Source organism: Carcharhinus amblyrhynchos, chromosome 2 (genome assembly GCF_965287045.1).
Source record: "Carcharhinus amblyrhynchos chromosome 2, sCarAmb.v2.hapA, whole genome shotgun sequence".
In the NCBI taxonomy this organism is placed as follows: Eukaryota; Metazoa; Chordata; class Chondrichthyes; order Carcharhiniformes; family Carcharhinidae; genus Carcharhinus; species Carcharhinus amblyrhynchos.
In genome coordinates, this window is record NC_137325.1 from 20,401,667 (window position 1) to 20,413,947 (window position 12,281).

Here is a 12,281-nt window from a genome sequence, read left to right on the forward strand (position 1 = left end):
CAACTGAAGATAGTGGCACACCTCACAGGTCTACTGGCCCAATTAGAATGCCACAGATGGCAATAGCCAGTGCTGAGGCTGCAGCATGAGGGAGAAGTCACCCTCAAAGATGGGATAAGTTCTGTGGAGGAAGCTGACTCCTGATACAGACAGGCTCCAACAGTTGAGGGGGATGTGGGTTTGGGGGGGAAACCATATCATAGGTCCGTGGGGATGGCCATTGCTACCGTAGCACCCGTGAGCCTCGGGATGGCCAGAAAAGAGGGCCTGCCAGAACATTCCCCCCCCCCCAGGATTTAACCAGGCACTCACCCCACGCGGGGGTAGAGCCTTCTGATGTGGACAAAATGTTGGCAGGGGCAGGAAGTAACCCTTAGTTGGACTCTTCAATGGCTCACTTGGTCAGGCTGCTGACATTTCTGCAGCTGGTAACAGATCAGTGTGGTGGGACAATATCAGGTAGCCCTCCCCACACCTTCCCCCTGCTATTTTAACAAGCCTGCTGCCTCACAGTCCTTTATCACTCAGCTGGTAAAATTTAGTTGTGTTTCTGAAGTTGCACATGAAATATCAGCTTTGCTTGGAACGGTAGTTGTTGGTACATCCATCTGCTTTTGTGTTTTGTGAATGAAATAGGTTGAGTGTAAATCAGATCACAGACCACGGAGTCCATATCTTGGCAAAAGAGCTCAAAAAGCATCAGAAGATCAAATCACTTGGGTGAGTTAATGCGATCCTAATATGCCTGCACGAAATGTTCCAATGTTTCTTTGAAACTTGATTATATTTTTTTCTCTCCTGTTTTCACATCTCCTCCTCGTCAATCCACCATCCTACACGTGACTTTGCAGCGATAATGTCCTTCATCCTCTTTGGTAGTACTGCTTAACTGCAAAATAAAAGTACTTGGCTCTCTTAGATGATATGTTAAACCGAAGTCCTCTCTAGCTTCTCAGTTGGATGGAAGAAGGCCCATGAAGAAGAATAGGGGAACTCTTCCTGATGTCCTGGTCAATAGTTATCCCTCAGCCAATATCATGTTGGTTTATTATCCGATCATTTAGCTATATGTGGAGCTAGCTGTATGAAATTTGACTGCCATATTTCCTACAGTACAATGATAGCCCCACTGCAAAAATGTGCTGCAATCTCTTTGGGGTGTCCTGAAGTTGTGAAAGCCACTATATAGATGTAAGTTTTTTTTCTTTCATATCAGGGCCAGGCAGATAGATTGTCAAAATGGAAATAGCCCACCTATCAGGTTATAGAATCATAGAAGCCCTACAGTGCAGAAATAGACCATTCGGCCCATCTAGTCTTCACCAACTCTCCAAAAGATCTTCTTACCCAGGCTCTAGGTTTTTACCCAGCTAATCCCCCTAATCCACACATCTTGAGATGCTAATGAGCAACATAGCATGGTCAATGCCTAACTTGCACACCTTTACAGTGTGGGGGGGAACTGGAGCACTTGGAGGAAACCCACACAGGTATGGAGAGAACAGGCAAACTCCACACAGACAGTCACCCAGATATGCCTCCTTTACCAAATTAAGGAAAGAAAATCTAAGTTAAATCAAAGAGAAAGTGTGTAATGATTCAAGTATTGATTGGTAGGTGTTAGTTGTCAATGTTTCATCATTTACGTTAAGGGAGACAGATGATGGGTATTTGAGCATACATAAATAGACCGTAGCTGGGACACTGGGTGTATGTGAACTGATGCTGGACAAAGTTAATAAACTCTCTCAGCAAGGAAAGGCTCTGCATCTCAGTTTTGACTTCATCAACCAGCTTGGTTCCTGCTAAATATTAATATTGCTCTGCACTACGATGTAAACAAACACCCTCCTATAATAAGAATAAGTGGCTTGAGATGTCTGATTTAAATTTAGGAAGGCAGGAAATATTCATTTATTAATTCAAATGGCAATTGGATTGATTTCTTTCAGAAATTAATATTTTGAAGTACACTATACTTATGTATGAATTTATTTTCCTCTAAAGTCACTGGAATGAACACCAAATGGTTTTTCTACTGGGTGGGCAATCCACACACCCTTTTTATATCAGGGAAAAGTTAGAAATTTATTCCTTCTTAAACTGATTGTGAATTACTGAGGAGAAAACTTGAGCTCCCTACCTCACCCTCAGTTAGTCTTCAGTCCTTCCCTCAATATTCAAAGATGATCATTGAGTTTGGAGTGTTAAAAGTGTTTCTGGTTCAACAACATTTTGCTCTAATTGATAGTGTCCACCTCACACAAAGTGTCTTCCTTTCCACTGACTGCCGCTGCACATGTGCAGAAAGTACTCCCCCTAGTGTTGCAGCATCAACAGATGCAGCCTTTGGGATACAGGGTAGCACGGTGGCACAATATTTAGTACTGCTTCCTCACAGCACCAGGGATCTGGGTTCAGTTCTGGCCTTGGGTGACTGCCTGTGTGGAGTTTGCAAGTTCTCCCTGCGTCCGTGTATTTCCTCCGGGTGCTCTGGTTTTCTCCCACACTCCAAAGGTGTGGTGAATGTGCCATACTAAATTGCCCCTTAGTGTCCACAGATGAATAGGTTAGGTGGATTGGCCAAAGTAAATGCATGGGTTTACAGGGATGGTATGGAGGGGTGGGCCTGAGTAGGATGCTCTTTCAGAGAATTGGTGCAGACTCAATGGGCTGAATGGCCTCTTCTGCACTGTAGGGATTCTATGGTTCTATATGACTAATCTGATACAATAAATGCCAAATGTTTGGGAGAAATGGATGAATTTGTACTTGGTACTGACCAATGATTGTACTACTTGTAAGAACTGAACAAATGCCCATGACCACTGAAGTGTTTGGGCTTTCAGCCTCTGACCTTCGGGTAAGCATTCTCCAAGGCGGCCTTCACGACACACGACAGCGCAGAGTTGCTGAGCAGAAACTGATAGCCAAGTTCCGCACACATGAGGACGGTCTCAACAGGGATCTTGGGTTCATGTCGCACTATCTGTAACCCCCGTGACTTGCCTGGGTTTGCAAAACCTCACTTACTGTACTGTCTGGAGACAATACACATCTCTGTAACCTGTGATCAGTGCTCCTTCCACTCACATTGTCGGCCACTGTAGGACTTGAACAGCAGGTTAGGTGTAAAGATTTGCATTCTAATCAGTAATCTGTAAACTGTCTGTGCTTTATACGCTCTGTCTGAGGCCAGAACTCTCCATTCACCTGAAGAAGAGCTTAACCTCGAAAGCTTGTGAGTTTACTATCAAATAAATCGGTTGGACTTAAACCTGGTGTTGTCAGACTTTCTACGAAGTAAACGAGATACATTTTTGCACTGGCAGGTGAGCCAGCAAACACAGATTTAAAATGATTGGCAAAAATTTCAATGGGCAGATGAAGAGAAATGTTTTAATGCTGTGATTTGGAACGCACTACCTGAAAGGAGCTGTCAGAAGTGGATTCAATAATAGAATTAAAAAGGAGTACATTGAAAGGGAAAAATTTGGAGGGCTATGGAGAGGTAGCAGGAGAGTGGACTAATCGAGTAGTTCTTTCAGGGAGCTGGCCTAATGAACCAAATAGCTCCCTTCTGTTCAGTCAGATTTTATGGGGTATTGTGAAGCTACTGTAATCATTTAAGAAACAATTGGAGGCTGCAATGGGAGATAGGAATTGTAGAATGCTTCTGAATAATGGACTTGGATTGTATGTCTTATGGCACAGTGGTAGCATCTCTGCCTCTCAGCCAGAAGCTCCAGGTTCAAGTCCAATACCAAGATTTGTTGGCTACAGGAGGAACATTCATTATGCATTATTCAGGGTGGATAATCAGCTTTGGAATCCTTCCACCACTTTCCCCCACAATTCCCCAAAAGGGTAAAAAGTGTCTGTGTGGAGACAGATGGGCTGAATTGTCCTCTGGCCCATAATTACCTCACAGCTTGTTAGGGTGACCTTTGTTTTTGAACGGCCTAAATCCAAGGGTGCTTATTCTATTTCAGACTTTACAGGAATTACATCAGTGATCTTGGCGCGAGAGATGTTGCTGAGCTGATTGAAAGTTGCCCCAGTCTTGTTCGTTTGATGTAAGTCACTTTACTGCGGTTACAAGTGGTTAACTCCCCCTGAAAATACACCTCCAGAGAACTGCAAAATGATTCATATTATGTCGTCTTCTTCAAATAGGTTGGGAGCTAACAAGATCACCCATAAAGGAGGAACTTACCTGGCCAAAGCAATCCAAAAAAGTAAAACTGTGGAACAGATCGGGTAAGTTGGATAGCAGAAAGTACTGATACATTGGGAGGTACATGGAGTGCGGAGGAGCTAAAATATATACTAACTAAAGGCTGCCAAAATATAAATATGAAAAGCCTGCAGTGCTACTAGATGTGACATATTGGAAAACATCATGGCCAGAATTCTCCTGTCCTGCCCTCCATGGGAATTGTAGCGGGTGGGGGAACAGACCATACAAAGATCCATTGACCTTGGGAGGGATTCTCCAGTTTTGAGGTGAGCACACTGGAGAATCCCACCCTATACTTGTCCTGAGGAGATCCTTATTTTAGCAGTGAGTGAATGATGCAAATTTCGTATGTCGACGCCTGCATTATGTTTTACCCTCTGGACACTGCTTTTAGAAAAGACTGGAGATTAAAACTCAAATGAATTAATGACTTTAGTCGGATATTGTGGAAGCTCACCAACCTTGATATATCGAGATTTTGACTGGACACAATTGAAAAAGGAACTGAATGTATTCCCTCGTTGATAGGTTTTGACAGATTGTGTGGCAGCAGTGTTATTTGTTGGGGGGGAGGAGGATAGTGAGGGGTTGGTCAGTGTGGGAGGCACCATTTTATTTTTCACAAGGACAGGGAGGTCTGTCTCTGAGTGCGGAGGTGGAGGAACCATTTAAAAATGGTCTTAGAACCATCTTTGCTTAAGATGAGCTAATTAGCATATTTCAGGTGGGTGAATCCCACCTGGTAAATGTTGCCAATGCCAGCAGGCATACACACGTAGCCTGAAAACAGGAAAATAGGGGCCTAATATCTTACTTCCCCAGTTGTTTCTTCACTTTTGTATCTCAGAACTAATATTTGCGATCCCAAAATTTACTTCATATTAGAAAATTATTTGCACCAATTTATGCAAAAGTGGTGAGGTATAGGTGTTTCCTACCAGGATGGCACGGTGGTACAGCGGTTAGCATTTTTACCTCACAGCTCCAGGGACTTGGATTCGATTCCTGCCTTCGATCACTGTCTGTGTGGAGTTTGCACATTCTCCCCATGTCTGCGTGGGTTTCCTCCGGGTGCTCCAGTTTCCTCCTCACATGTCCAAAGATGTGCAAGTTAGGAGCATTAGCCATGCTGAACTGCCCCTCCTGGATTGTGTAGATTAGAGGAATTAATGGGGTAAATATATGGGGTTAAGGGGATAGGGCCTAGGTGGGATTGTTGTCGGTGCAGCCTTGATGGGCAGAATGGCCTCCTTCTGCTCTGTAAGGTTTCTATGATTCAATGGTATCAGTAGAAAGCAGTGATTTTAATGCAATATTCAGACTTGTGCTCTATTGAAGCCAGAGAGTGTAAAAAAAAAATTTGTTTTCTTATTGATTTCCTTTTCCTTCTTCCCTTATTAACTTCCTACATACCTTTTACATAAGAACATAAGAAATAGGAGCAGGAGTAGGCCATCTAGCCCTTCGAGCCTGCCCCGCCATTCAATAAGATCATGGCTGATCTGAAGTGGATCAGTTCCACTTTCCTGCTTTCTCCCCATAACCCTTAATTCCCTTGTCTCTCAGAAATCTATCTACCCGTGCCTTAAATATATTCAATGAGGTAGCCTCCACCACTTCAATGGGCAGACAGTTCCAGAGATTCACTGCCTTTTGAGTGAAGAAGTTCCTCCTCAACTCTGTTCTAAACTGCCCTCCCCTTATTTTGAGTCTGTGCCCTCTAGTTCTGTTTTCCTTTCTAAGCGGAAAGAATCTCTCTACCTCTACCCGATCTAGCCACTTCATCATCTCGTACGTCTCTATAAGATCCCCCCTCAGCCTTCTAAACTCTAACAAGTACAGACCCAGTCTATTCAATCTCTCTTCATAATCTAACCCCCTCATCTCTGGTATCAGCCTGGTGAACCTTCTCTGTACTCCCTCCAAGGCCAATATATCCTTTTGCAAGTAAGGGGACCAAAACTGTACACAGTACACCAGTTGTGGCCTCACCAGTGCCTTGTACAGTTGCAGCAAGACCTCCCTGCTTTTATATTCTATCCCCCTCACTATAAAGGCCACCTATACATTCAACACCATCCACTATGAAACAGAGATAGAAACAACGTGGACCAAAGTTAGCCTTGGCGTTTCTTCCGATCTATCAATTCCTTACTTCATAGTTCAGAATAGGTCTTAATGATATTTGATTAATTATTCCCTTCCCATCCCAGTCCACTGTAAGCAGCATTCCATGTTAACAAGATGTGCCACGCACCAGGTCCAGCTGAAGAGCAGGTTGCTGGAGACTAGGATCAGAAATCAATCTCTGTAAATGAGAATTCAGGAATGTAGCCATCAGTATCAGCTTAGCTTCATGGTTGTATTCCTGCCTCAGAGCCCAAAGGTTATGGTTCAAGTTCCACTCCAGATATTTGAGCACCTAATAGAACCATAGAATCCCTACAGGGCAGGAGGAGGCCATTCCGCCCTTCAATTCTGCACCAACTTTCCGAAAGAGCATCTTACTCAGGCCCAACCCCCACTGTATCCCCATTACCCCATGCATTTAGCATGGCCAATCCACCCAACCCACACGTTTTTGGACATTAGGGGGCAATTTAACACGGGCAATCTACCAGACTCATGCATCTTTGTACTACGGGAGGAAGCCAGAGCACCCAGAGGAAATCCACGCAAACATAGGGAAGATGTGCAAACTCCACACCGGCAGTGACCCAAGGCCAGAATCGAACACAGGTCCCTGGCACAGAACAGCAAGGGAATTATCCTGGGTACCATTTGTTCTTTAACCAGCCATATTTGCCTTCATTTTAACAATGACCACACTTTAGAAAGTAATTCATAGTCTGCAAAATACTTTGGGATGCCCGGAATACATGAAAAGTTCCTTTTTTCAAACCGTGAACACTTGCAATCAGCCCGACTGTATTGAACATAATTATTACAGAAAATGATTTCTTAAAAATTCCTCTCTAATTTAGAGTTTGCAAATCAGCAAATAATTTAAATTTTAATGATTGGCAGGTTCTGGGGAAACCAATTAGGAGACAGAGGAGCTGAAGCCTTTGCTGAGGCGTTGAAAGGTCACCACAGTTTGAAGAATCTGAGGTAACTAATTTTATTATCATGTGGTGTTTCTATGCAGAGGTTTATAGAGGCACGTGTGCGTGCCATGTCGAAGCATTTAATTCTATATATTCATATCAAAGTACTTGCTCACCAAAGGATAACTGTGGGGGGAAAAGAAAGTTCCCTCATTACCAAAGTATTGGATGGTTGTCTTAAAAAGTGGAATGGAAGAAAATATATCCTTACATTCCACTCTGGTTGGTGATATGCGTGGAGGTTTGACCGTGTGACATTCTGACTGTGTCACCCTGCCGCATAGCATTCTAATCATGTGACATTTGCTCACATGACCTCTACAAATGCCATTACCTTATGAAGGTGGTTGAAGACTTTTGCTTGTGGTTTCTCATCAGCACCTGTTGTGAGACAAATTCCAAGAACCTGGGATGAACGGGAAAAGAAATAAAATAGTTTCATTTATATAGTTACATTCAGCACCATTGGGTGTCACAAGGTGTCATTACAGCCAATTGAAGATTATTCGGTGTTGTAATGCAGCAGCCAATTTTTTTTTGTCACAGTGAGCTCCCACAAGTAGCAATGCGGTACTGACCAGATAACCCAGTCTTATTGATTGAGGGTTAAATATTAATCGTGATATCAGGAATTACTCCCCTACCTTCCTTTAAAATAGTACTACGGATTCCTTCACAGCCACCTGAGGGCTGATGGGGCATCTGTTTAACATCTCATCTCAACAAACGTGCCTTGTTGTTTGCACCCAACCCCACGTACTCCAATGCCACATTCTTTGGTCCAGAGAGTGCAGTACGTAAAGGGGATGTTTTACATGGAGAGGCACCAAATTAACGCGAAAGCAAATAGCAAGATCGCTGGAAATCTTAAATAAAACCAGAACATGGTGGAAATACTCAACATGTCAAGCAGCATCTGTGGAGAGAAACACAGTTGATTTTCAGGTCAATTACGGTTTGTCAGCAATGGCAAAAGTTAAGAGATGAAACAGAATTAACAAGTACAGGGGCAGGGAAGACAGGAGAGGGAGCAATCAGACAAAAGGGAAGGTTTGTGATAGGATGGGAGACAAGAGTTATTAAATGACAGAAGGGTCGACAGTGCAAAGCAAAAGGAGATGATAACTGGACAAGTAAAGATGGGTCTGGAGGAGAAGCAAATGGGAATAAGGTGTATCATCACCAACAAGTGTTATTTGATAAGAAGAGAGGCAGCAATTACGATCTGAGATTGTGGAACTCAATATTGAGTCTTGAAGGCTGTGAACTGCCCAATTGATAGATAAAGCACTGTTCCTTGGGTTTAAATTAAGTTTCACTGGAATGGAATAGCAGGCTGAGAACAAAACCATTAGGGCAGGATTTTACCATCACTTTATGCCCATGTTGTTGTGGGAGAATGGTGTAAAACCAGGCATAAAGTGGCTAGCGCGAGTGGCGCTGGTTTTCACAACCAGTGTAATTTTATGACACCCGGATTTCTGGCATGGTCAGCTCCTCACCGGTAATGGGTGAGAGGCTGGTTAATGTATTGAAATTTACTTAAATCGTGTTATGCAGCTGTTTAGTGAGCACGGCGCTCAGTCGTTGGTGTTTACTTGTCTTTACGGCCTTGCCAGGAAAGGTTCTCTCTGGCGAGGAAATCACCTACTCCCCATGAACGAGGGACAGTCATGTTGGCCTTGTCAGTGGAACTGGAGGCCACTGAAGCCCCTGGGGAAGCCAAGGGCAAGGTGGGGATGCCCCTTGGCAGTGCCAGACTGGCAGTGCCACCCTGGCACCTGGGCAATGCCAGGCCAGGCATTGGGTTCCTGGGCAATGCCCACTGGCCAGTGCCAAGGGGCAGAGCCAATGGGGGGGTGGGGCATGTGGGTGGGTGGGGCCAATGGGTTGGGATCTGTGAGAAGGGGCCAATGGGGGTGGGGTCTGTGGGGGGAGGGGTGCCCGCTGTCACTCTACATGCGATCAGCGGGGGAGGACAGCAGTGCCATGATTGGCAGTGAGGCCACGATCGGCAGGGAAAGGAGGGGGTCTACAATCAGTCAGGGTGCTGCGGTCTGCACCTTGGACTGTGGGCTCCTGCGATTGCAGAGAGGCAGGACAGGGAGAACTGGTTGAGGCTGCCTGCAGTAGCAGGGGCCTGACAGCTCTCTCTTTGTCTTTCAGAACACAGCTTCTGTTAGTGCGTATGTGTAGCATCAGAAGTTTGTACACGCATATTAACTCCCTCTACAGGCAGCCTGGTGTGTTAAGCCCCGGCCACAGCTTTCTGTAGCGCAAAATGGACTTGCCCAAAATTTTAAAGACAGGACGCATAAACTTGGGCCTGACAACACACCCAAAAATCGGATCTGGAATTCTCCCAATTTCGCACCCACCCGACAATTAGAAAAAAAATCCTGTAAAATTCCGCCCTTAGAGCAGAACTAAAGTGGAGAATTAAAATGATGTGATGACTGGAAGCACAGGGTCACACATGTGGACCCTGTACTTCACAGTGGTCACCCAGTTTGCTCTTGGTCTCCAACGTGTAGTGGAAACTGCGTCACACGCTCCGAATGAGTTCTACTGTGTTGAAAGAGGTACTTGTAGATCGCTGATTTACCTGGTCGAAGTGCTTGTGGTCCTGAATGATGGGAAGGGAAGGAGTAAAAGGGAATGTCGATGCAATCTTACCAGTCGTCATGACGTGATCCGCTGCAGCGAGGTTGGAGAATTTGGCGTCCAACCAAATTTCTGTTTGCTGCAGTGATAGAATGATATCATCTCTACAGTGCAGAAGAAGGCCATTCTTGTCGGGATTATTGTTGGCCTGCACCGACAATAATCCCACCCAGGCCTCATCCCTGTAATCTTATTTTATTAATCCCCCTGATACTAAGGAGCGATTTAACATGGCCAATCAACCTAATTACACGTTTTTGGACTGTGGGAGGAAACTGGATCACCTGGAGGAAACCCACACAGAACGTGCAAACTCTACACCGACAGTCACCCAAGCTGGTAATCGAACCCTTGCGCCTGGCGCCGTGGGGCAGCAGTGCTAACTACTGTGCTACCCCAAAGCGGAATGGGAAAATCCTGCCAGCGTGAACGGTCGTAACATTCCAGCCCCTGTGTTCACACGGGAAAGGGAGATGATGGAGGAGTGGATCAGGATCTCACAGATGGAACAGTCCTTCTGGAGTGCTGAAAGGGGAGGGGGAAAATATAAATACAAGTTAGTGTTTTGGATATTTTGAATGTTAGGCTAGACAGATTTCTAATCAGTGAGGGTTACAGGATTAGATGGAAAAGTGGAGTTGAGAATTATCCTATCAGACCAGTCATGATCCTATTGAATGACAAAGCAGATATGATGGGGCAAATGGCCTACTCCTACTGCTACATCTTAAGGTCTCGTGTTGTTTTTGTTCCCTTTCATCGAATACTAAGAATTCACTAAATCTGCATTATCAATTGTCAATCTACATTATTATCCATCTAGAATATTCTATCTAATCACAGGTTGTAGAATTGAAACATTTGGGAAGTTACGTGTTATATTTGTACAGGGTTACTTCGACAGGGAAGAGTTCATTCACTGACATTACAAAGGGTTACTAAAGAAGAAAACTAATGACTTTTCTCCACATTTCTCCAGCCTTGCAGCAAACCGCATCTCATCAGAAGGCAGCAAACATCTGGCCGAGGCACTCTGCAAGAACAGCTCACTAAAAATATTCTGGTATATGCAAGCATTTCCATAGCGCTCAATGTTGATTGATGGTTGAATGTTGATAGCAATCATAGATTTAAAATTCATTCAAAAAACAATCACCAAGAGAAAAAAATGTAGCTTACTGCTCGTTTAATCTAAAAATAGTTGAATAAATATAACCTTTTTTGTGGTTAGAATTGTAAATTTAGAAGAAATGTTTATTTGATATTTAAGAATATTCAGGTTTTAGAGATAAGTGAAAGAGACATTTTATAAGAAGAGCAGGGATGTACTTCTGAGGCTGTATAAGACTCTGGTCAGACCCCCTTTGGAGTATTATGAGCAGTTTTGGACCCCATATCTAAGGGAGGATGTGCTGGCCTTGGAAAGGGTCCAGAGGAGGTTCACAAGAATGATCTCTTGAACAAAGAGCTCGTCGTATGAGTAACGGTTAAAAACACTGGGCCTAGACTCATTGGAGTTTAGAAGGATGAGGGGGGATCTTATTGAAACTTACAGGATACTGCGAGGCCTGGATAGAGTGGACATGGAGAGGATGTTTCCACTCATAGGAAAAAATAGAGCCAGAGGGCACAACCTCAGGCTAAAGGGACGATTCTTTAAAACAGAGATTAGGAGGAATTTCTTCAGCCAGAGTGTGGTGAACCTGTGGCACTCTTTGCCGCAGAAGGCTGTGGAAGCCAGGTCATTGAATGTCTTTAAGACAGAGATAAATAGGTTCTTGATTAATAAGGGGACCACGTATTACGGGGAAAAGGCAAGAAAATTGGGATAAGAAAAATATCAGCCATGATTGAATGGCAGAACAGACTTGATGGGCCAAGTGGCCCATGCTCCTATGTCTTATGGTCTTATGTACAATTTTTAAAAAATTAAAGCTTTTCTTTTATCACAAACCCTCCAAAAGTTAGATGTGTTTAAAACCATAAATTAACCTTAACCTGTGCTCAATTTGACGTGTACGAACTTGAACCAAAAACTGAAAGGACAAGCTAATAGAAGTGTATTAATTATATTATTCTGGATCCTCTGGATTTATAGTGATTTATTTTGTCTTTTAATATTTTTTATTCTATATTAGACCTCAGGTACTTACAAATCAAGGAACTGTCATTCAGAGAGATTCCTATTAGTCCAAAGATATGCAGTTTAGGTAGATTAGTGGGGCAAATGTGTGGGGTTATGGGTATAGGGCAAGAGGTGGGCCTGGGTA

General features: G+C 43.8%; 1 protein-coding gene across 1 annotated transcript in view; it reads left to right on the forward strand.

The window, feature by feature from the left end:
* The window catches only part of LOC145360371 (nucleotide-binding oligomerization domain-containing protein 1-like), a 32,435-nt gene that overhangs the window by 12,948 nt on the left and 7,206 nt on the right, over nucleotides 1-12,281 (forward strand). Inside the window, exons 4-8 of the mRNA XM_080215557.1 lie at nucleotides 637-720; nucleotides 3,993-4,076; nucleotides 4,177-4,260; nucleotides 7,268-7,351; nucleotides 10,991-11,074. Of these exons, the coding sequence (XP_080071683.1) occupies nucleotides 637-720; nucleotides 3,993-4,076; nucleotides 4,177-4,260; nucleotides 7,268-7,351; nucleotides 10,991-11,074 (420 nt within the window). The remainder of the gene's footprint in view (nucleotides 1-636; nucleotides 721-3,992; nucleotides 4,077-4,176; nucleotides 4,261-7,267; nucleotides 7,352-10,990; nucleotides 11,075-12,281) is intronic.